General features: G+C 40.3%; 1 protein-coding gene across 4 annotated transcripts in view; it reads right to left on the reverse strand.

The window, feature by feature from the left end:
- Window positions 1-22911, reverse strand: part of zbtb7c (zinc finger and BTB domain containing 7C) — a 25171-nt gene extending 2260 nt beyond the window's left edge. Inside the window, exons 1-5 of one of the 4 annotated variants that reach the window (XM_086054132.1) lie at window positions 22715-22911; window positions 22016-22144; window positions 21306-21365; window positions 2504-3158; window positions 1514-2178 (exon numbers count right to left, since the gene is read on the reverse strand). In XM_086054132.1, coding sequence (XP_085910258.1) covers window positions 1514-2178; window positions 2504-3148 — 1310 coding nt within the window. In that variant the 5' untranslated portion in view covers window positions 3149-3158; window positions 21306-21365; window positions 22016-22144; window positions 22715-22911. Of the gene's footprint in view, window positions 1-1513; window positions 2179-2503; window positions 3159-11319; window positions 11662-21305; window positions 21376-22015; window positions 22145-22714 lie in introns of those variants that run through there. The other 3 variants (XM_086054131.1, XM_086054134.1, XM_086054133.1) reach the window with 3 other exon arrangements.
- Window positions 22912-25427: the final 2516 nt, after the last annotated feature.

Genomic DNA, 25427 nt, shown 5'->3' on the forward strand with positions numbered 1-25427 from the left:
GAGATTGGGAGTGACCCAGCGATTTCCTGGAATCTGAGGTAGTCTCAGAAGCCCCTTTCAAAGTTCCCAACAAAAAGCATTGCTTATGTCTTATTGTTCTCTATGAAAGGTACTAGCAGTGACCTGGCACTTTTTCAGCAGATGAGGTGACAATTAGAAGCCGCTTTCATACTGTTCTTCAAAGCTGACTGGCTTTCCCCCTATGTGAAAGTTACCAAAACAGAATGGGAACGACCCGAGTTTACACACAGAATTTTATATTATCTGTTGGATTCAGACCATTATGGTTGGAACCCTCCAAAAAGTGCTACAATAACGCTTATTACGATTATTTTGATAGCATTCACACAAAGTCAATGGTACAGACACGTTACTTTTAGCATTGAGACATACAAAATGCAATGATGATGAGAGTGTAGAATGTCAGGTTGGGTTTTGCTGGTGGAACGTGTGCCTAAGATGTGGGTGGCTGCCACATTACCCGCAGATTAAAAGATGGGGGTTTCCAAACCTTTTCAATCTTGACTTGAGATGATGCTTAGGTTAGTGTGTTATATGAAGGATGGGTGCTTCATTTTCCATTAAATCTTCCTGCTCTTTGACAAATTAGAGCAGTGGGGTTCAGTACAGTTTGGTACACAATTAATTGTGAATTATCATAAAGCGTATTTTGCAATACTACTTTATTTATATAGCACATTTCACAAGAGCTGCAGCTGTAACAAAGCACTTTACAACCAACAAAAATAGCAATAACACGAAAAAGAGAATGAAAGCAATAAATTAAAACACAAATGAATGATACTAAAACATATACGGTAGACACCGGAAAACATCAGAAAAGTGTCAGATTCGGGTCAAAAGCCTACGAATAAAAATGTGTCTTCAAACAAGTTTTAAAAATGGACAGAGAGGGGGCTTGCCTATCATTTAATGGAAGGTCATTCCAGAGGGAAGGACTGGCAACAGAAAAAGGCTCGATCCTGCTCCGCTTAGTCCTCGGCTCCTCCAGTAGCATCTGGTCCGCGGACCTGAAGCCCCGGGCAGGTGCGTAGGGGTGGAGGAGCTCAGAGATGCGCTGGGGCGAGGCCAGATTTCAAGACAAATAAAAGTATCTTAAAATGAACTCTAAAAGGCGCAGGGAGCCAGTGGAGTAAGCCTCGAATTGCTGGTATGCGCTCCCTCTTCTGAGCTCCAGTTAGGAGGCGAGCAGCAGCAATTTGGACCAACTGGAGACGCTTGAGGGAGGACTGGCAGACTCCAAAATAAAGTGCATTACAGTAATCTAGCCGAGATGTAACGAAGGCATGGATTACTGTATTTTAGTGCTGTTGGGAAACGAAGGGCTTTACTTTGGCTGGCTGCCTCAGATGAAAGAGTCACTCTGTGTGAAATGTACTAACAAAGAATGAGGGGCAAGCTGGCAATTTCCCAGCATCTGTTGCAGTATCAGAAGTCTCTGTCACACTGTCCATAAAAGCCTAAAGAGTGAAAGGAGTAGCACTCCACTCACCTGGTGAAGCGCACCTCGCAGATGGTGCACATGTAGGGTTTCTCCCCCGTGTGGGTCCTCATGTGTCGCGGTAGCTTCCCGGCCCCCTGGATAATCTTGTTACAGATGGGACACTGCTGTGAAGACTTGGGCTTCATCTTCCTCTCCTCCTCCAGTTGCCAGGGAGGGAAGAGTGCCCCAATGTGAGACGCCGAGTTGAGGAAGCTCAGGTATGAGCGGAAGTCAGCCTCGTCCTTGACTACGCTCACTGAGTGGCCAGAGGGGGGCACGGCCCCGCTGGAGGCCATGGTGCCACACAGTCCCGAGCCGACAAACTCCTTCAGGAAGTTGCCATGGAGCAGACCGGGCAGCATTTCCTCTTTCATTTCCTCTTTGATGATCTCTCGCTTCACTGCCAGATCGAGGGGCCCGGGTGGGGGGGCGTCAGGCGTCGGGTAGGTGGCAGGGACCCTCGGGGAGCCGTCGCCTGTGCGATGGTGGAGCCCAGGTTCCAGGAAGTGCTTGGGAAATGCCGGGAAGTCGGCGGCCCACATGGAGGGGTAGAAGCCGGGCAGCAGGGGGGAGAAACTGGCCCTCCTGTTCAGAGCAGACATGCGAGGGTACAAGCCGTCTTGGAGGAGTGACTCAATGGAGAAGTCCTTCAGGGTGCGGTTCTCCAGGTTGTCCTGCACAAAGACAAACACTTAGCTTAGCATTCGACACAGTGGGGGAACTACTCAGGTTGACAGCAATATGTTAGCATGTGAGAATTTCATTCAGTTCTCATTGAAATTGTACCTGATATCAATGAGAGATGTAAAATTGACCTTAGGACTTTCACTGGTCTATCTGATCAATTCCTATTAGAAAGAGTCATTTAATACACGGCCAGATGTAACACTCTTATCAGCCAGCTTTAACACTTTCCCTGCCTAGTTTGAAGTTGGAACAATAGTTAGCTTAGATTTTGACTCAGGGGAAAAGTCAACCGGAGCGTTGGCTGAGGCGTACCTGCTTAGCACGCATGCTGTCAGGCAACCGCTCCTGGTAGGTGGAGGTGCTGGGCGGCGGTGAGTCGTCCATCCCCAGGGGCTCCCCCCTGCTCTCCGACGACCTGTCGTCATCGTCCTCCTGATCATCGTTCCTCGAGCCATCTTCCTCTTCCTCTTCTTCCTCGTCTTCCTCTACCTCTTCTTCCTCCCTCCCTTCAGACACACCTCCTCGTCCCCCACCACTGTCCATGATCTCCAGACACACATTAATGATGCAGGGAATCTCCAGCATTTGCGCTGCGTTCAGGATCTCACTGACATTAGATGCCGTCACCGTCAACGTGGACGTGTAGGCGAACTCCAGGATAGCCGTGAGAGACTCTGGGGCCACAAAGTCAATTTCGTAGATGGAAATGGAGGAGGCGGGGGCGGCAGCGTGTTGGTGGTGCCCGTCCTCGCAGTTGGCCACGGTGAAGAGCTTCTTGAAGTAGTGGCTGCAAGCAGCCAGCACTGAGCGATGGCTGCGGTACTCCTGGTCGCGCACAATGAGGACCACGTCGCAGAGGAGACCGTCGCGGCGCTGCTCGTTGAGGCTGCACAGGACATCGCTGCTGTGATTGGGGAAGGGGATTCCGATGCGGTCTTCCTCTCTGTGGTGGACCATCCTCCGCTCTCTGGGTTGGAACCAAAAGAACAATGTTAGTTTGTTACACTGTAAAGAGATAGAACATCCATCCATCCATTTTCCAATCCGCTTATCCTCACAAGGGTCGCGGGCGTGCTGGAGCCTATCCCAGCTACCTTCGGGCAGTCGGCGCGGGACACCTTGAACTGGTTGCCAATCAATAGATAGATGATCTATTCACATCCAAATTGGTACCTGAATGCATGAAAGCTGTAAAACTAGCTCCCTGCTTTGTTTATTTTGCTATAGATTAGCAAGCTAAATGCTGAATGTTGGCTTTTGATCATTTCTCCTGAGAAATAGTTCAGATGCCCTTTATCAAGGCAAGATGAAAACTCGTATCAATCGATCTCTTAACTTCCATGATATCTGTAAACATACCAACTGTTATCATGTTAGCATTTTAGCATTCCCCGTTAGAAATGGTACCTGGATAAACGGCAAGATGAAACATTCAGTATTTTTTGCTATATGTTCTCAAACCAACTGCTAGCATGTCAGCATTTCATCTCTTCTTGTTAGAAATAGGCACTGTTTTTTTAGCAATTCACATTGTTCATACTTGGAAAAATCCCCTTATTCTCCCCAATGCTACAGAAATTTCTGTAGTTTTTAATTGTTATACAATTATACAATTTATTTATTGCACTATATAATTTTAGTTTACCATATTTAAAAAAAAAGTTTTTTCATAAAATCGAACTTCTAAATCTAAAAGTACTGTAAATGTGATATGATTCCTTGCGTAAAAGAGTTCATTCATTTTTGTAAACTTTCTGTTAGCACTTCAATTGAGATGAATGTTTTAAAAATGAGAGAAGAACGTGGTCATTATACAAGAACCAAAACGCATACATTCACTCAACAACCACCATTCTGTAAAAATACACTTGAGGCTTTCTGATTACAGTATTTGACAGAGCATATTTGAGAACACACTGAATGATGCAGCGGTCAGTGCGCTAAAGCCTCAACACGCTCCGACATGTCTGTAACAAATACTTATGGCATAAGTATTATGCATTTGTAGGACAATTTGTCAGAGTCCTGCACAATCCCATTCTTCCTTTTACATAAATTTGGTTTTGTTTGACACAGTCAGAGTATACAAATAGAGATATTCTTGCATTATTACACATACTGTAGAACTAAACATATCGAAAACCATATCGAATCACATTTTAACTGACCATTCACTGATTTGATGGGAGAAAGAATTAGTTGCTTCTAAAATAAAATAAATGTGTAAATGCATCTGCAAAATATTGATCATAAGATAAATTATACATAGTAAAAGATAACAATACAGAGAATAATGAAAAAATACAAATACATAAATATAGAAAGTATCATTTATAATATACAGGTAAAAATGATAAAAAAAATACTAATGACTCAACACAAATATTCAGAGTAAAATTGTCATGACCTTTGGGGGATAGCACACGATTTTAGTGCTTTATAGTTAAGATGAACTTAGTAAATATGGTTATTTGTCCCAATAACCCCCCTTTAAAATATGAGTTTAGTTGGCTCTGAATGTCACTGTCATGAGTTATAAACACATTTAAAATGAATAATAAATAAAAATCAATACTAGCCCTTTAAATAACACGTCAGTGCTTTTTTTAAGTCACAAACATCCATGTGCACTTGTCTTTTTGCAACACAAAATGACAAATCATAACCATCTTTATTAGTCGATTATTTTAAAGTCATACTTGAAAGCGTAAGATGACCCATTTGATTATCACACGGCGACGGGAGAACCACAAAAGAGGTCAGATCGTTGTTGAGATAATCACATCCTGTCACAAAACGCTCAGTAGACACTTTGGCTTCAACAGTCTCATACAAGATGAGCGGCTGCCAAGTCATGTCCACTTCCGGTTAATTGGCGACTCAGAAGTGATTGTCGGGTAAAACGTGACAAAAAAAAAATCGCACAAAACTTCATAAAGATGATAGCGAGCCTCATGGGCAGTCAGTTAAATGAGCATCAAAGGTTGGATTGTTTACATTTTTCTTTTTTGGGGTGACCCTATTCCTCACACATGATGTTCAGAGAAGAATAGACAATCACAGCCCGGGCCTCACTTGTTATCATTTATTTAATTATGTCTGGTTAACTTCTTTATCACTTGTATAACAGGAGCATCAAAATGAGCCGTATGATTTGCAACTTGTTGTCAATGACGTTCGCATTTTGGCTTCATCACTAAAGTCAATTCTATTTTTTCCGTCTTTATACTAAACATGTTTAACTTATTTTTGCACTTGCACTTACAAGAATATTAAATAAAACTTAAATCTAAAATTGCCTATACGCTAATAAAGGTTTTAGGGTGATGAAAGTTTGACCTTGTGACAGATTATTTGGACAATGATCTAAGAAATATATAAAGATGATCTAAGAAATATATAAAGAAAATCTAATTATAATACAATTAATACAATGTGCATTTTTTATTTAAAATAAAAACAATAATAAAATTACAATATTTTGAGTAAAGAAAAATATAATAATGACAGTATAAAACAAAACATGATATTCAATCTAGAATATCGAATAAAATAAAACTAATAACAATACTAATTAAGTAGAGTACAATAAATATACAAAAAAATGAAACGCTAAAAAAGTAAACGCAACTAAAGAGACAATATAAAACAGAAAATGAAACAACAGATTTCAAAGGGTAAAATGAATAAATAGATAAAAATACAATTGTAAAAATAACAAACTTATAGAATAAACTTTTTATGTACAGAGTAAAATAAATATGAAAAAAATATTATAATAGCTAAAACATAGTAACTGTTAAGTAAAGACTACAATAAATCAATACAATAAACATTTAAATAATACTTTTCTGTGAACCAAAGCACAGTCTGCATGAAAGGATAAAAAAGAGAAATGATAATTGATAATCGAAATCAGTATGTTATGTTGGTGTGTACATCACTCCAGTCCAGATAAAATACATCAACGGCTGGATTAACTCATTCACTGCCATTGACGAATTTACTTGTCTTTTCACAGTCCAGCCATTCAATCCCAGGAATTTATTTATATTTTTTTCAAATTTTTTCAAACGTTAGGGTAAAACAGGGTCTGAAAATATCTATCTGTGAAGGAGTTAAGATGTTAATATCTCATTTTTACACTTGAACGACAGTTAAGAATATTTAAATTGCCTGTCCAGTTGAAACCATTTTGCAACAATTTAACACTGAACTACATGACTTCCATTATTTCCTACTGGAGGAAAAATAATCAAAGAATCCCCCAGTTCACCTGCAGCTACACACCTACGTCTTAGTTTATTGTCTTGTTGCTAGGGAACGGTTACTATGTTGACGCCATTGATCGAGTGATTAACAGGTCCATAGAGGATGTGGCTCAACCGGATACAAGCCCTCGGGCCTGTGCAAACACCCCGTGGGAAAAAGTGTTACAAAAGAGCAACTGTCCAGTGGCAAGACACTAAACGATAGATTTATTACATCAACTGTTAACTCACCTTGTCCACACGAACATTGAGATTTGGAGCCAGCAAACATATTTGATTTGATTACGGTATTCCTTTGTTCACTAGGGGACAGTGAACATTAATAAACATTTCAATAATTAGAATTTTTTTTTTAACTACTATTACAGTCAGAACAAGGCTGATTTTCATAGCCAGTTCCCTGCTCATGATGCACTGGCATCATTATACACACAATGACTGTGTAAGATTCGAGAAAGTTACCTATAAGCAATTAAAGAAAAAAACACATTTATAGTAATGATTCACTACAAAAAATGAAAATATAAGTAAAATTAATACAATACATAGTATTGAAAAAATGAAAAAAAAAATACTGAGAAAAAAAGATAAAATAAAAGAACTATAAATAACTAATAAAAACTATAATCATATAAAATATATATTTAAATAATCAGTAAAAAGTAAGTGCATATATTTAGAAAAAACAACTTTACACTATTCAAGAAACACCTCATGGACGCACTGGGACACATCAGCAGTGATGTATCCAGGGGTCATCGGGTGTTTTGGGGCTCGCAATAGCATAATCCCTCGCCCAGGCGACCCAGCCGGGGGTGATCAAGGGTACGCTATATATGTCTACATGTAAAAGTAATCTACCAAATAAATAAATAAACACCGTTTTTTTGTTGGAAAATAACAAAATAATAATCAGAGTAATAAGTAAAGAAAATCTAATATTTTGAAAGTAACTCCGTGATAAAATCCCAAACTATGAATAAAATGTAAAAAATTCAAACAAATAAACACAACTGAAATTCATTAGCACACCAGAAAAGCCCTCATATGAGTTTATGTTGGCATGTACTACTCGAGTTTTGTGCACATGAAACGCTTGCCCCCCTCAGAGGGGACAACAAAGCCGTTGATTTTGTCCAGCAGTATGTCACGCATTTGTGCATCGGCCTCCATTAAAAGTGAAAGCGTGGGTAAAAGGTGCTGTGAAAAGTTCCCTAACAGGTTGCACAAACAGCAGAGGAGGGGCCCCTCCCTGCGAGGCCCCCGCCAAGGCAAACAATAAAAAGACAGAGCGAGCCAGCCCGACTGGGAGGCGCAACCCTCTGTCATTTTGTTTGCTCCGAATCCATCCTCATACTTCACACTGCACCCCCCCCCATCCACCCATCCCCCCACCCCCCTTCCTAAAATGATGGTACACGTGCTCCCACTGTACGCCTGCTCTGCCTCGCAGTGGCCAGCCCCTAATTACAACGTGGAGAGGATCTAAGGAGGATGTGCCACATAGACATATTGTAGGGTGGGGAGGGTTGGCGCGGTGGCCGTGGCTTCCCCACCGTCAACAACGTTTCTTCAGCCAGACGCTCTTTTTATGCTTTTAGCCACCAGGGCGGCGACTCGTCTTGTCTAATCACCACTCTGTATGAAATATAAAATGCTCATTGAAACGCAATTTCTCTTTCATGGCAACATCGCAAGGCAGAATTCATAGGGCTCAATCAAAACCGGTGAAAAAAATCGGGAGACAATTAACATAAATGGCTGACTCATTTTTAACTTACTGTGAATAAAATTACATTATATCATATTAGCTTTGGTCATTGTAATTTGCAAAGGTTAAATTGAGGCAACTGGACTCTTCTGATTTGTTGGAAGTTATTTCTTGTTTTCAGAAAATGTTACACCATGACTTATGTTATTAGGAAAAGGATACATGCATACTTAGACAAAAGCCATATCTAATATAAAAATATGGCTTTGGCGCCATCTTGGGCCAAGGAAGTATGTTAACATGAGGGGAGGAGCTTCCTTTAGTCAGGCCAAAAATGCTTTACCACCATCTTGTGACATCTATAGGCAACGACAAACCTTTTTGTTGGGTTTCAGTTTGTAGGCAAGAATTCATAGGGCTGAATCATGAGTGCACAAAAAAAAAATTGTGAACATCTTACGCCCACTGAGTTGTGTGATGACAAACAATAAGTTGCAAATACAAGGAAGTAACAACAATATTAGGCACATTAAATAACTTCTCTACATTAAATATGAAATGCATATTTGAATGTAGATTAACAGAAGTGTTTGGAGTTCTTTCCCCGGTTACGCTATGTTTGTGGTCGTGTTTGTGGCCTCCTGTTGCTCGGAAGAGTTAATAGTGCTAAATTATAATTGAAAATTAATGAATGAAAAAAAAAATCGTGACCTGACAAGAACAGGAAGTCAGAAGAGTTTATGTGCACACAATTAATTAATTAAATTTAAAATGCATATTGAAGGCTCAGAATATTTTTTTCCATGTGCAGAACAGTTTTGCAAATCAGTGACTTCATTTGAGGAGTAATTAAATAATTTTGGTGGAGCAATTTTTTTGCAGGTTAAGGCCAGGGACTTGAAGCAAGGGTTTTATTAAACGATAAAAATATGACCAAATATAATGAATCAAAAAAAATTATGTTTTCTTGTCTAGAAATGTTCAGTGGGTCAATTTAAAACACAAATATAAATTTTAATGTTCAATGAAGTAGTTTTGAATGGGTTGTTTGGTCTTTTAGAAAAGTTGAATAGAAAAAACGAAAACAAAGACCTACCGGAATGTAATTTTAAAACTTAATTATGCAGACCTCAAAACTCAAAATCAAGACTCAGGATTCTATTGTGAAAACAAACAAATAACATTACTGATACTATAAGTATTTTATACTTTAGGCTATTAATACACTTTTAAGTTTATAGACCACTCCTCCTGGCTTATGTTTAGGTTAGCTTCTCAATTAGCATTACTTACTACTTCTCGCTTTTCTCGTCATCCTTTAATGAAAATGATACTCGTCAGAAGTCTTTTTCGCCGCCATGGAGGCAATGATCACTGACATAATAGTATCGGTGCTACATGTGCCGCCACACTAGTAGCCAGGTGAAGCTCGTTGCGGATTAACTTAAATCAGTGATTCTCAATCTGCTACTCAGTGTGCTTTTGATGAGGCCCAAAATACTAATTTTGACTCGCAAACTGCGATGCGAAAACGCTTATTTTGAGCTTTGCATATTAGAATGTAGCGATGTAGCGTATAGCCACTTGTTGCTAGGCAGAATTCATAGAGAACAATCAAAGGTACCCCTATGGCTATGTATTTATTTATCTATTTATTTATTCAGTCATTCATTGCAAAGATTTTACCCCAGTCATACTGTACTGACTATTACTGCCTATTTACTTGGCAGGAGTCATGGGGCTCAATCATCATCACAATCATTGGTGCCCCTATGCCCATTCCACACCCCAATGTTTAATGTTTTATTTTTTGAGGCCAATTCAGAAAAAAAAAAAAACAGTTTTACCCTAGCCACACTTACTATGCTGTTTCCAAGGCAACTTAGGGAGGCTCAACTGAGGGCACAACACATGAGATAAAAGACAGGGAGAATCAGTTAAATATATATATATATACATTCTGTACTAATTTCGCTATTGCTCTACTATGCTATAAAACTTTTTACTTTTTGGCTGTGTTGGGGCACCAACTTACTTGCCCCAAACGCAACCCTCCATAGAGAGTGAGCTTCTCAGTTACAGTTTATCCAACTTATTAAAGCGGCCCCCTCACGTCCGCCAGTGTGTCACCTCCACCTCTTCCTCCTCATCACCACCACGAGGTCCTGACACTGGGCAGCCAGGCCCCGCAAATCATCCGCCCATGTCACAAACCGACGCTCGTTTTGGCTTAAACGACTAAAACGCTGTCAGGCTAGTGCAGGAAATCATTCATTACGAGGCAAAAGTTGACGGCGAGAGGCCAAACAAACCTGTCGTCAGCCCCCCTTTGTCGCCCCACCTTATTAAAAGAACATTTGAGTTGCTGTGGATGTTGTCTGTGCACACAGGAGAGTCCAATTGTGTACAAATTGCTGTCAATCACAGCACAGTTACGCGGAAAAGTGGAAATTTACACCTTACGACTACTCCTGTTTTAATTGGAGCTGAGCTTCACTTGTATTTGTATTGACAGCTTCCTCTACATCACTCAGAATTAAACAGTAATCAAACACAAGTGATAGAATCAAATCTACTTATTTTTGTCAAAAATGACTTTTTTTTGGCTTGTGACTGAGCCAAAATATTTGGGTGAAATTAGGGATAGGCATTTTTTTTTTCTGTGTGCTAAATAGAAGCAGCACGTAAACAGATATTTGAGAAACACCAGTCATTCAATGCTGTAAGTACACAATGCAAGCACGTTAACACCTAGCGTACCACTTTAAATCCTTTTGAGTATTTCACTCTGAAAAATAATCAAGCATAGTATTGATTTAACATAAAGCTGGAATGGCTTGGTGACGGAGAAGTAACAATATTAAAAAAACAAAATAATTCATAAAAAAATAATACAATAATGATACAATTTCAACACAATTTTGAAATGTAAATGATAAAAGAGGTCAAAAAGTAATTTAAAAAAATAGGAGGATTAAAAATAAAATCAATCCCAACTCACGAACATCTTTGCCCCCCTAAGGCGGCACGGACTTAACTAAAACCACAATGCGCACCTCACACGTGTGTTCTTCGACACGCTTCATGCCAACTATCACACAAACACACCGGCAAAACAAGACAAAGTTTTGCGCTGCATCACCTACCTCGGTTGTCTTTTGTGCAGTCCCGACTAGTGTGAACTTCTGGCGGCCCTTGCGTGACCTCTCAGCATTTCCCCCTTTTTGACTGTCAATCAATCAGTCTTTGAATCAATCACGCTCCCATTCATAAAAAATGTACAAAAACAACAACAAGAAAAAAGCCAGTGAGGAGAATCCAAAGGCGTAGCCGCCGTTTAACTCAGGTTGTCGGGTCTGTAAGTGAGTGTGTTAAGAGTGTGTGAAGGCAAGCCGGGGACTCAGGTTATGTGTGCGCGTGTGTTTGTAAGTGTGCGCGCGTGTGTGTGTGTGTGTGAAAGGAGCGCTGGGGAGAGGAAAGGGAGGGGAGGGCCGAGCAGCAGCACTGCGCTGCGGAGATGTCGCACCGCTAGTTTTTATAGCAGGGTGGGTAGCTGCAAGATAATAATACCCCATCCTCCTCCACAACACAAGTGTATGTGCACCGTGTAATAAGCCCCATGGCGCAGACACCCTCTGATTTAGGTCAGACAAAAATGAATTTTTAGTCATGTTCGAGGGGACCGGGGGCAAAGGAACTCCGAGGGGTTGTTTGGGGAGATGGAGGGAGGCGGCCGAAGGGGAGGAAAAAAAAAGAGAAGGCGAGAGAGATTTGGGAAAACTATTTTGCCTTTTCTACTGGGATGTCTGACAGCATGGAGACGGAAACACAACTGTAATTTAAAACTAGTTTGTTGAATTTTTTTTTTATGACAGTGTTCAAGATTAATGGCATTTTTGTTCAATGAAAATGTTGTAATCGTTCTTTTATCTATATTTTGGTCATGACTGAACATATACTTATGCATAGAAAATCAAGTGGTCAGTATACTGGTATACTTTTTTAACATATGAGCCGTCGCTCGGCTGAGTTGTGAGCAAAAATGTGAGTTTTGAACGGCAGTGAAGTTCTCAACAAGCAGTAAGTACTGTGTAGTTTGGCAGAATCCTCATTTAGATGCTGGGTCAAGTCTAGTTTGGCATGTTTGGGATCGTGATGAGCCTCATTGGGCATTGCGGCACACGGAGCTGCCATGCCCACGATGCACCTGACATTTTTGTCATAGAAAGTAGACGGCGCTCAAAGTAAAAACCTGCTCACATTCATTTTCATGCTGGGGCAAATCTAGTTTAGTGTGTTTGTGAATTTGGAAGACCGCGCTGCATGTGGCTAGGAGTTCCAGTGGCACACCTGCCAAATTGTTGAGAACTACATTTTAGACTACCAAAAAGCAGGTCTAAAAGGTAGCGCAGTTGATGCAATGTGATTTTGATGTAGTTGATGGAGGCACAGGCAGAGAAATTTGGTGACAAGACCGTGGGACAATCCCCTCTGAACCATTGTAGAACTCAATTCATTTAACAAATTATAATCATTATCATCTTATATATATATTAAATATTTTAATAGCAGCCCCCTGACTGCTCAGCCCAACTGTTGGGAGGGGAGGGGGGTGCGGGGGAGGCCTCCAACTGCCCACATCAATTGCATTACATCATCCGCAAGGGGAAATCTTGCAGTTCACCTGTAAATGTCATGCACAGTTTCTGCAATATCAAGGCCAGTGTGTGCTCTGAACCCCCCTGATTTTAACGCAAGTGAAGGATGCTGCTGCGATTGGCCTGGACTTGGCTACGTTCCATCCCACAAAGGCGCAAACGCCCCGTTGCGCCCGATTCTACCTGTGCAAAGTTTAGCAAAATACAAAAAGAAAGAAAACTACACCCACCCAGGCATGCACACAGTTATACTGCGCTTAGTGCCAGACTTTCACTTGGCACAGAAATAAGGACCCAGCTGCTTGTTTCACTCCCAGTTGAACATGAAGAGAATTACATTTTGTGTATTTAAAGATGAAGTCAACCCCAAAATTGTATTTACAATAATATGTTGTATGCGCCCCCACTAGTCTAAACACGGCCTTCTGATTAATATTGGGTTTGTGGAATATGAGTTTTTAGCCATGTCAGGGGGCAGCCATTTTGCCCCTTGCTGGCTCGGGGCTCAAGTAACGACCAATCACGGCTCAGCTTCAGAATACAGCTGAGCCTTGGTTGGTGGTTACCTGAGCCTTACGCAACTGTGATTGTCATCAAATCGAGGTGCGGGGTTAGTTACCGGAGGATGAGAGTTAGGGTTCCGCATTTAATTTGAGGTAAAATTAGGGATAGTGGTTATGGTTAAGGGTTGGGTGCGGGAGTTAAGATTAGGAGTGAGGTTCAAAAGGGTTCGGTTTAGGGCACATGGTACATTGGGCATTTGATGAAACAAAGCACACTATCAACGTTATGGCAGCAGAGTGTGTTTTATCTGAAACAAAACTGTCAAGTGTGAACATGCCTGAGATATTTCTTTGTGTCCAACAGCACTGACGCAGTGTAACCGTGGTCCAGCTGGCCCGCACAACAAAAAAAAACACAAAAAAAAACACAATTCGACGAGCCCACTTCCCCTCCACGGCAGAGCCCCACGCTCCTGCTGAGTGACACTGCTGCGGCCGGCTCACACTGGCATCCAGTATATATAAACGGAGGGTTAGCCACTAACTGCTAGCAGGCCGGCCAGACGGCCAGAAAAACAACATAAGACGGCCTGGCTATTCTCGCACCTTAAGTGGCACCTGCGTGGAGCGCCTTCTTATGAACCGACACCCGCTTGGGGGTTTAATGGCGCCATTCGACCTGCGTGTCACTTTGACGCCGGACGCGCTCACTTCTCGCAAGACCAATCAGGATGCTGCAAAACAAGAACGCGGCCAGACTTAAATGACCGACGGCCACCAATGTAATTATGAGGTGAAGAGCTCAGGATGGGCCGGATGACAAGTAGTGGACTGGACTGTCGTGATACATCGCTGCTCATTTCCTGTTTGCAGCCTTGACCTCAAACACCTGGCTTTCCCTGTTAAGGTGACATGATTACTGTACTGCACAAGAAGAAATCGTCGCTGTCTAATGGAGTCCTCGCATCTCCAAAATCACTACTTTTAAGGAAAAAAAAACCCCATCTTGCTTGAGTTATCAAACAATTTTACCTTTATACTATACAGTGGACACTTGACTTCACTGACTAAAAGCTAGAAAAGTTTCAAATTGAATCCAAATGTACTTTTTTGGTGCCTGGGAGAAGGATAATGGCATGCATCTGGTCACATTTTGGAACCACTATCTTAGCACTTCCTTTCTTCACCTTTTTAACGATTAGGTGCCCAACGTAAGGGTTTTATGAGATGTGTACGCGACTAGCGCTCCCAGCAACACAAAAAGAATCCAATACTTGACCATTGCAAACGGCTGTGTTATGTCATCTCTCCAAACTTCTTTTCAAAGGTCTAAGAGGCATTAGTGAGGAAATGAATGAAGCAATGAGTTGACTAAGCAGTGTGATAGTCGGAAATGAATCTATATGCAAACTTGACTTCATGGCTGACCAGTTCCATCTGCACTTAAGCATTATAGCTATCCATTTTTAGCAACACTTAAATGTATCCAAAACCATTTTCACTAGTTTTTGTTTATTTTTTTTCAATATATTTATATATGTTTATATTTTATATTTATATATATACATTTATATATATATATATATATATATATATATATATATATATATATATATATGTATATATATATATATATATGTATATATATATATATGTATATATATATATATATATATATATATATATATATATATATATATATATATATATATATATATATATATATATATATGTATGTATATATATATATATATATATATATATGTATATGCGTCATACACACGCCAGGTAAAAAGTGGACAAACAGGCGGGTACGTGACGCAGTCCGCACACTCTCGAAGCAGTTTTGGCTCCAGTACAGATTCAGAAACTGTATTGACTGTTTACTGTATGTAACCGTGTCGCGAGAATATTTCAAGTCACATTTAGTATGGCCGCAGTATATCTCATATCCTCGTTTAGCAAAAGTTTAGCACGCTTTGTGAACAAGTGAACTACAGTATTCCCATTTTAGGTCAAACCATATGCCTGCCTGCCTGCCTGCTGGTTGCTTCTGTGATTGGCTAAATGTGCGTGGCCGAAAGTTAACATAACTTACCCTTTTCGATGAAAGCTTAATTATTAAGGAGATGTTCAAATTAAATAAATACCACACATACTGTAGCTAGTTCTTTTATATCCATAAAATGTTTTGGAGCCTTTTTTTAACAGTCTAAAAGAATAACTACACGAAAGCTATTACTTTATGATAGGATGTTAAGAGTGCGTGGAGGCGGAACTTCCGCCTTGCAGCAGAAAGACTTTCCAAGACTTCCAAGGCTTTATAAGACACCCGACAAGGCTAAAAATAGGTTAGCTTTCGGACTGACATATTCGCTATAGCAGCACAGAACGACCATGGCGTGAATAAGCTTGTGTTTGCTGTAATGTCTTATTTTGCTGATTCGCGGCCGTTATTTTGAAATGGGAGTTGTCCAGCTTTCAACCGTCATCACACCAAGAAGAAAAAATGTTGGGACAGAACAAGACTTCAGCTCACTGACCATGTCAACTCAACAAGTGGGTTTTGCTTTTTTTTTTGTGTGTGAAAGACAATGAATGCGATGACGACCATAGAACAGGAAGTGGCACTTATTTTCACATGCTAATGATCCATCTTTGAATCCATCTTCACATGACATCATGTGAGATTCCAGCAATTTTCGCGATACCTCGGCTCACTGTACAATTTGTTTTGCATTTTCTTTCGCTTTTTTGGGTGATTTTTCTTAGGCTACCAGTGATGACAGAGTACCAAAGAGATGAGGACCACAGAACAGGAAGTGAAACTTATTCTCACATCGAAATGGCCCAGATCGGATGACATTCAATGAGAGCTAAGAGCAGATATCACAAGACTTCTGCTGTGTGAGCATCTAACAGGTGCGTTGTAGCTTTTTCTTTGGCTTGGTTCACTGTAATTGTGTGTGTGCGTGTGTGTGTGGCCAATGAGTACTAACGAGGACTAGATTTTTTCGTGGTGGGAGAGCCTCCATCTGCCTTCGGGTACCGTGTGTGTGTACGCGCGCCTGCGTGTGCATGTGTGCGTGTGTCAGCAGGAGAGCCCTGAGGCACCATGGCACCTCCTAATTAAAAGCAGTCAGGCTGCAGGCCAGGCCAGACACATGCCTGTCACTAAACACACACACACACACACTAGAGAAGACCACACTGCAGTGCTCACACATACACAAGGTGTGAGGTACAGGTCAACTATTTTGGGAACACATACACACACATGCACACACACTATCAAACCGGTAAATATAATAATAATTATTATTATAATAATAATTATAATTATAATAATAATTAATAATAAATGTCTGCCTGGTGCCATTAGCTGTGCTGGAAACACTGTTCACCAATTGGGACCACTCATTACCCCCACCAAGGAAATTTTAATTTGTAGGCAGGTATACATGGAATCTATGCAACCACGAAGCAGCAAGATACACAAAGCCAGTTGAAAATGAGCACCCTTTCAATTCGAGCAAGCATAATTAAACAGCGTGTAAGCCACTAATTACCCCCAACCAAGCCTGTATGTTTTGGGGAATTATCTTGTTATGAACTAATTAGGAAGCCACAAAACTTGAAGGGATATTTTGTAACCCAACTTGAAGATGATTTTGACCGATTAGCAGCACAGTTTGGTGTAAATATGTAAAGATACCATTGAAAGCATTGTTAGATTTCTGTTTGATAAGAAATACTTGCAAATTTAAAAAAGGTCTGTGTATTTAGAATTTTTATGTTATAGGGCACCCTTTGAACTAAAGTACTTTAAATTCCATGAAAATATTATTTTTGAACAACAACTTTTTTTTTGTTTTACACTTGACAAAAATATATGTTTTTAAACCTGTAATGATGATCAATTGACAATTTGTAATTGAAGAAATAGTTCATTTAACAATACTGTATGAATCACATAGACCAGTAAATAGTGTTTAAGAAACAAAAATGAAATGAATACAAATACATGTAGTTTAAGTAATTTATTAATAAAACCCAAATGTAATTTATATGTATTTTCACAGTCCAGCCATTCAATCTCAGGAACCTATTTAGATTTTTTTCAAGCGTTCGGGTAAAAGAGGGTCTGAAAATAGTACTGAATGAGTTAAATGTAATTATTACATTTCTCTCTTCTATATTAATTGAACTGATATATATATTATAATATTAAAATAAAGTTCAAACCAAAAATGTAATCATATTTATTTTAGTAACTTTATCATGATGATAAATCGGCAAGAAATATATTTATTTTCAGATATACTATTAATTTTTGATTATGTGATTTAAGAAATTCCAAAAATAAAATGTATACACTCGCAACTCCTTAAAGCGGAAGTCAACCCAAACATATTTTTGGGAAGAATATGTTCCCAGCAAGCCCACTATTTGAAACAAGGCATTCTGATAAATATTGCGTTTGTGGAATAAGTGTTAATCCACTAGTTTGTAGCCATTTCTGGGGGCGGCCATTTTGCCAAGACAAGACAAAATGGCCGCCCCCAGTGATGGCTAAAACGGGGTGGATTTTGCTGCTTAACTTATATTCCACAAACGCAAAATGGATCAGAATGCCGTGTTTCCAACTAGTGGGCTTGCATAGGACATATTCTTCCCAAAAATATGTTTGGGTTGACTTCCGCTTTAAGTTACATTTAATACTCATCTGTATTCCTTAGATTTGGAGTTTTTGTTTGTGGCCGCACCAATTGGCGTCACATGGTTCCACTAATTCCTAGAGAGGCATGTTTTGGTTCAAACTGAGGTGACCAAATATGGTTCCTTGCCCAATCTGAGTATTTTTAGGCCTTGGCGGAGGTCCTTTTGGAAGCAGCGGCAGAATGTTGACACTGATGTGTTACCTGTCCACATTTAAGGTGTTGGTGGAAATGCTAACGTGCTAACTCACGTTGGCAGGGGGCACGTTGGCGGATCAAGGTGTGCAGGGATGGGATGGCATGAGCGGGCCGAGCGAGGCCATCCTACACACACGCTCACTCTCTCTCCTCTCAGGTGGGTGGACCCACTTATTCACGCCACTGCTTTCTTCTACAAAGCATTATGAAATCACGCTTGCTTTTATGCCTCCCTCTTCTTTGGCTTCTTCTTCTACGCGACAACCAAGCTTGGATCTCTGTTTTTAAAAAATCTAACATACAAACGTTCTTAAAATATATATAGTTAGCAAGAACATGCAGGCAAGTTACCTACACATAAATAAAAAAAAACACAAATGAAATAAAATAATTGTTGGACAGTGACATGTGACAGGACAAGAGAAGTGATTGTCGGGCCATGAAACTTTACGTCCGTCCCTGCCCATGTTTCGACTGCGTATTACTGTAAAGACAAAGACATGCTTTTGGGAAATAGCGACAAGTGTCGAGGAAGAGGAGATAAATGTGTCTTAGCCGACCTCCGGGAGCGTGAGGGCTCGCTTCCCAGTCAGCCGCTGTGTTTTTTGGTGAGGAATGTGAGTGTACACAAATCCAAGCTTTTTTTTTGGCAGGCAGGCAGGCAGGCAGGCAGGCAGGCAGGGCCTGCGCCTCCCACCCACGACAGCCTCTTCAAGCCTCCGCCCAAATATCCTCTATTCATCGGCTTAGTCAGCCAGCCAGCCCCTCTCCACACAAGCAACCTGGACTTCACTCCTGTACGGAGGAGTGGAGGAGAGCCGACACGCATGCACATGCACGCATAAACATAGTTGATGGAGGCATGCTAAGACACACTCGGGCTACTGTACTGTATGTCCACGCTCCATACACAGTGAATCATAATGTTTGTTTTTTTCCCATCCACTACGAGCTAAAAAGAACTGTCACTCAATTTATAGATTGCATTTTCACCGTGACAAGTGCATGCCATTGACATTTTGTCCAATCAGAGGCTGGAAGAAAGTCACGTGTGTAAAAAGTGCAATTAAAAAATTGTTGGAATTGAGGAATAGTAAGATCATGAGTGGAATTTGGCATTTAAAGTTAGCAACGCGCAATTAAAACAATAGAACAGCAACTAACATTGGCTCAAGAAAAAGGAGATCAAGTACTAATCAACTTTGATTGGAAAAAAAATGTAATTTGTTGCTGAGTATATATGTATATATATTTTTTTTTCCCGAATTTTTTTTTATCAAAAAAATAAAAATATATACCTTACATATATATAGAATATAGTTTTGTAAATAACAACACTCAGTGCGCTCCCATTCATATTTACTGAAACCCACGGGAATGATTTTTGCACAGGGTGACATGTCATGCATTGAGTGGCTCTCATGTCGCAGACTATTGCCAACACAGATTGTGCAAACATGAATGCAACCCGCCTCCAGTGATGTTTGTCCAAGAGAAAAGGCCAGCGTGAATTCCCATCATCCCACTGAGGTCCATCATAGTGTGTGTACAGTATGTGTGTGTATAGTGTTGAATAGGTGCGGTTATGTCTACTGCACAATTTTCCTCATCTGATATCCACTGAGACACACCTCCACTGTTCTTCCTCTCACATGTCTCGTGAGTACGGCCACTTCATTAGGTACCTGCACAATCTTGTGAGGTCCCACACGAGAGTGGCGTGACCCTAAAAAGATGCCAGTGTTTCTTTTTAACGGCGTTCAGTTGCACTGCATCCTCCCGAGAGGCGTTTCTAATATTTGGTTTACTTATATTGTTACACAGAAGGGACAAAACAATGCGCGCAGCTATGGAAATTAGACAGTGTTGCTTGAAGGAAACTCATGTAATATGCAGTTGTAAAGAATCAATATGAACTACAGTTCAGTTATTGATTTCAGTGTGATTTCTTTTGTACTCTTTCTATATAGGTTTCAATACTGTATATTTATAGTAAAGATGTATTTCAAACATCATGTTTTGTTGTATTTAATGTAATAGTAAATTCATGTTTGGTAAAGTAAAACCACAAAAAGCAAGTCAAGTCATGCAAAGTAAAGACAAAAAGATGCACCAAATCAAATTAAATACACAAGGATCAATTCAAGTCAGGTAACGACAAGTACAGTAAAATAAAGAAAAGTTAAGTTGAGTTCAGTATGGCCAGTTTAAGAAAAATAAAGCTATGTGGCGTCAACTACTGGAACACCAAGTAAGGAATACAAAGTAAAGATGTAGAGAAGAAGTAACACAAATAAAGTCAAATAACTGCGGTCATGTACATTAGAGTCATGGCTAGGAAAGTAAATTAAAGAAAAGTAACGCCAATAAATATAATACCAAAGCCAAGTAATGCCAAATAAAGTTAAGTAACACCAAGTAAGGTCAAATAAATATAAATAAGATAAAGATCAAATCAAGCAAATCAAAGCAAGGTGGTGCCCAGTATCTTCAAGCAACACCAAGAAGACTAAAGTAGCGACATACAAAGTCAAGTCTAGGAACGCCAGTTTACGAAAACTAAAGTAAAAATAACGAAAAAAGTAAAGTAAGGTAAAGTTTATAAGGTCAATTAAGGTCAATTCATTTTGGGATTATACACTCCCCATGTTTTAAAAAAAAATAAATAAATAAATAAATAAACACGTGACAGAAAGAGAATTTGAATGACAACTGGACACTGATCACAAGTGTATTACATCATCTATGACAATAACCAAGTGTATTCTCGGAAATGCAAAAAAAATACATGAAAAAATAACTTCACTTCCCGTCGGAGAGTTGTAATAAGGTTACATAATGCGTTACTGTCATATTAGTAATAGATGTGACACACATAAAGGGCTGCTATTGGACGACATACGCTGCATAATGAGAACCTCAACATAAATCAGGATGAGGCCTCACAAACACGCATACAAGTATTACGACCCTCACCTTCTCACTGATTGGACACTTTGCTCAGTATAGCAAACCATCATGATACACACAAAAACACATTTAAAGAGACACTGACCTTTCCCCAAATGGAGAACTCTTTGATTTCACTTCCTCTGCTCAGTGCTCATCAGGAAGTCTGACGCTCGCTCAAGTCAAGAGTGAAAGAGGAGGAGATTTCAGGGTGTGTGTGTGTGTGTATGTGTGTGAGAGAAAAGGTAGCGTTGTAGAAGAAGAAGAAGAAAAAATCTGTTATCTTAGAAACATAACATAACAAAAAAGAAGTGCTACACCCAACTGGGCCCTCCCTCTTCCTCCGCCTCCTTCTAAACCAAAACTATTTGGCAGCCTTCCACTACAAGTCCACCTGTGCTCAGGGGTAAGGGAGTGACGCAGAACACGCGCACGCCAAGCCTTGGAAAAAAAAGTGCTAACGGGAGGCTGGTTACAGCTAATGAGAAAGTGCACACACAGTGATATGACTCAGCCGCTAAAATATTTATTGTAATATGATGTTGAAAAGGCATCGGTAAATGGAGAATGATTCGTAAACAGGCCGCTACTGTCACTTAATGCTTATGTTAACATCATTAACTGTCAAAAAAAGTGTAAAAAACAAAACAAAAAGGGTCTTTGCTGTCTAATAGGACTAAAATAAAGTAAAACGACTTACTTTGATGTCACGTAAAGGAGAGGGAGCAAGTAGACGGATACTGTGCTTTGAGGAACTCGAACGTTCTTAACGGTCATACAAGCATACGAGCATACAAATAAGTTACTAGTACTCACCATTCAAAAGCACCAATCTGATGTGTCACAGAGATGGAACCGGAAATACTGTACTGTGCATTCTGTGTTGCAATAAGTTGATTTCCTGTTCTATGGTTATCATCACACTTCGGCATCACTGGCACCATTCTGTGGTGGCAACACACACAAAAAAGCCACAAAATACTAAAGTAAAGGGTTAATATTAGAATTAATACTTTACAGTGGTGATGGGCTATTTTTGTGTTCAAGGGCCTCATTCGATTTTCAAATGGACAACGGGTCAGGTCATTCTTTGATTAAGTTTGAAAAAAAAAAAGTGTATTTAAAATACGTAAAATGGTTTCACTTGGAGGGGCCGTTTGCAGTGTCACAACTGCAAAGAAGAATCAAATGTCGCTTTGAAATTCATAAGAATTAATCAAAACGCCAAGAATCCTCAGATAGCTGAAGTATCATAAAATGGTGATGTGTCAAAGTTTTTTTTCTATACACTTTTGTTTGTACTTGAAATGTAAACAAAGAAATATAGAAGACAGACAGAGCTGATACATTGTGGTTGTCGACCATCAAGGAGTCTAGTTAGGATTGTGCGAGTGCACCAAATGACTGAAAGGAATAAGCACGTCTATCATGTGTTTTTGCAGGTAATGCGTGTGCCATAACATTTTTAAAATTAAAAAAAATAATCGATCCGCATTGTCAACAAGTGTGACTCACGTTAGGACTCCGGAGCAGACATCCACGCCAAACTGGCAGCAGGGGAGGAGGGAAAATGCTGTACGTGCAAAATTCCCATCAAGTGTCACAACAACAACTACAAGAAAACACAAGCAACTGCTTGGACAAAACATTAGGTACACTATCTAATGAGATCAAAAAAAGGATACCTAATATGTTTGTTATCGTGCTTGTACTCCGAGAGCTGTTCCTAATGTTTTGACAACAACAAATCAAGGCAACGCCCACATGCTGCTGCTGCTTTCACGCCGCCACCTGTGGAGTGGGAGTGGGAGTCGACATCTCGATCCACCAAATGTGTCCATTTATGTTTTGTTTTTCCTTTTTTCACTCCACTTCTTTATTTTATGTTGGCAGGTTGGCTCTCATCTGCCCGCCAACGCATGTTCTTCATATAAGCAACAAAGTCAGCAAAGGCGGGATATTACCGCAACTGCGTTGCGCCGTGCAGTCAAATAGTTGTCTGACGTCGACAATTGCTTCCAACACAACATGGCAGTAGCAAGTTGAGTGTTAGCCACCGCTGTAGTGGGATTTGTACAGAACTGTTACTGTACATGAGATAGAGGTGAAAAAAAGACGATTTTGCAGGCCGTGTAAAAGGGGACTTTAACCAGCCACCCTATATTGGCGCTGTTTATTCAGAACAGTGTCATGGGGAAGTAAGAGGGGCTTCTGGTACAACTTCACTGCCTCATGCTGTGTCTGCTGCGTACATGCAGCGATATGGAAACGAATTGGAAAAATGTGGGCAGAGTAAAAGGGGCTTTGCAAATACAGTGTAGGTGTCATCCTGCCTTTGATGCTACCTCAGAAGCTGAAAATGATTGGGTAAATTTTGACTATCCATCCGGTGTCCCTGCCATTTATTCAGAACAGAGTCACGGAAAAATGGAAGGAAAGTGATTGCTTTTACAGGAAGTGTAAAAGAAGTAACGCATAACACTGTGCCGCCTCTTGCCTCTTTTACGGCTCTGATACTACCTCAGATGGGGGAAAAATGATGATTTGACTTGGTCCTCTCATTCCATGTGGGTGCTATTCATACATACCAGCAACATGGAAGTAAGTAGAAAAATGTTGACTCCTACTGTCAGTGCACAGGCAACTTTGATACGCACACAGACACACACGTATGCGTGTATGTATGCCTATATTCAAAATTGAGAGGCATGCGCCTCCAGTTAATTTTTTGCACGCCTCCTTGCCAGCAAAATGGGAGGGAAAAAAAATCTGAGCATGACAAAAAGACCAAGTTCAACACAGGACGTTTTAACACAGTTTTTGTCAAATGTAATGACAACCCCACAAAAAAACAAAAAAAACAAAAACAAATGCACAGCAAAGCTAGCATAACTTGTCAGCTCATATGATGGTCTGTTTTATGTACGCCCATGTGTACAGTGTGGCTCTTTGCAGTAACACAGTAAAAATGAGGCTCTAGTGTTGATAAATGAATGCTTTAACGTGATAATAGTCATTCTTATTGGAACTCTAAACTTAAATTATATCCCCCTGTAAAAGAAAGCGAGTAAATTGAATTTACAGAATAGATGCACGTCATGGTGCATGGTCAGGATGGGACCACCTCTGCCTCACTCTGAGCCAGGAAATACCCTGGTATGCATGTATTTATATACATACGCACTGTATATGTGCTGCTATGTACTGTCAGTGTGAAAGGGGCTTCTCACGCAGATCCCATCTTGCAACTGTTACGGCTATGTTAATACCTCTGAAGTTCCCTCCGTTTGCTCCCACTTCTCTTCAGCCTCTCCACCCCACCCACTTAATAACGATCTCCCGAAGATATTACCACCCCCATCTTCAACTCACACACACACACGCACACCTACTCTTCGCTTCGTCATACCCATGTGTCCGTTCGCCCCTAGCCCACCCGTCCCCGCCGTCCTCCACCCCCCCCCACACTCCTGCATGGCCGTGGTGTTTTTCTTAGCCTCTCCTACACACATTTCACACAACTCCCCTCTGCCTAAATACACAGCGTCGTCCCACACAAGCCGGGCCCGGATGACCCACAGAGAGAGGAAGAGAGAAGAGAGGGTGGGTGGGAGAGCTTGGGGTGGGCAACAACACCATCAGGTGCTTTTCAAGGGTAGGTGGTGGTTTGGAGGTAGATGACAGCCAACACATGATTCAAATAATTTAAGTGAGCTTTTGGATTCTCCTGTGGGTCTCTTTTATCTGACTGCAGTGGGCCATTGTGTCGGCCATCTTGGGTCTGGAGACCTGCCGTTGTGGTTTTGTCAGCTAGTTCAAAATTGCACATCAACTCATCTTCCTTTTAGTTCATATTAACTGTGACGAGTAAGTTTTGTAAACAATTATTCATCTGAAAAAAAAAAAAATCATACTTTGGACCAACTTTTTACAGCAAAATGTATAACAGTAGTTTGTCTCAAATTACATTTCTGATTTATTTCATACCTTGAATTTGTATTTGATCCCAAATCATCAAAATGATTACGTTTGCCTTATTCCAAAATTGACATCAGATTATATAATTTTCTATAAAAACCATCGACTGTGGACATGTTGACTGTTGTTTCAGCCCTCTAGGCGGGATTCAAATTCACAACCCAGAACTGCGAGGCATACTTGTTAAATACTCCATCATTATGTTGTCCCCATTTCCTATGCTTTCCGTCGTTGACTTCCTTGTCCGTGT

Source organism: Filicampus tigris, chromosome 15 (genome assembly GCF_054856515.1).
Source record: "Filicampus tigris isolate MCC_2025a chromosome 15, RoL_Ftig_1.0, whole genome shotgun sequence".
NCBI lineage: Eukaryota > Metazoa > Chordata > Actinopteri > Syngnathiformes > Syngnathidae > Filicampus > Filicampus tigris.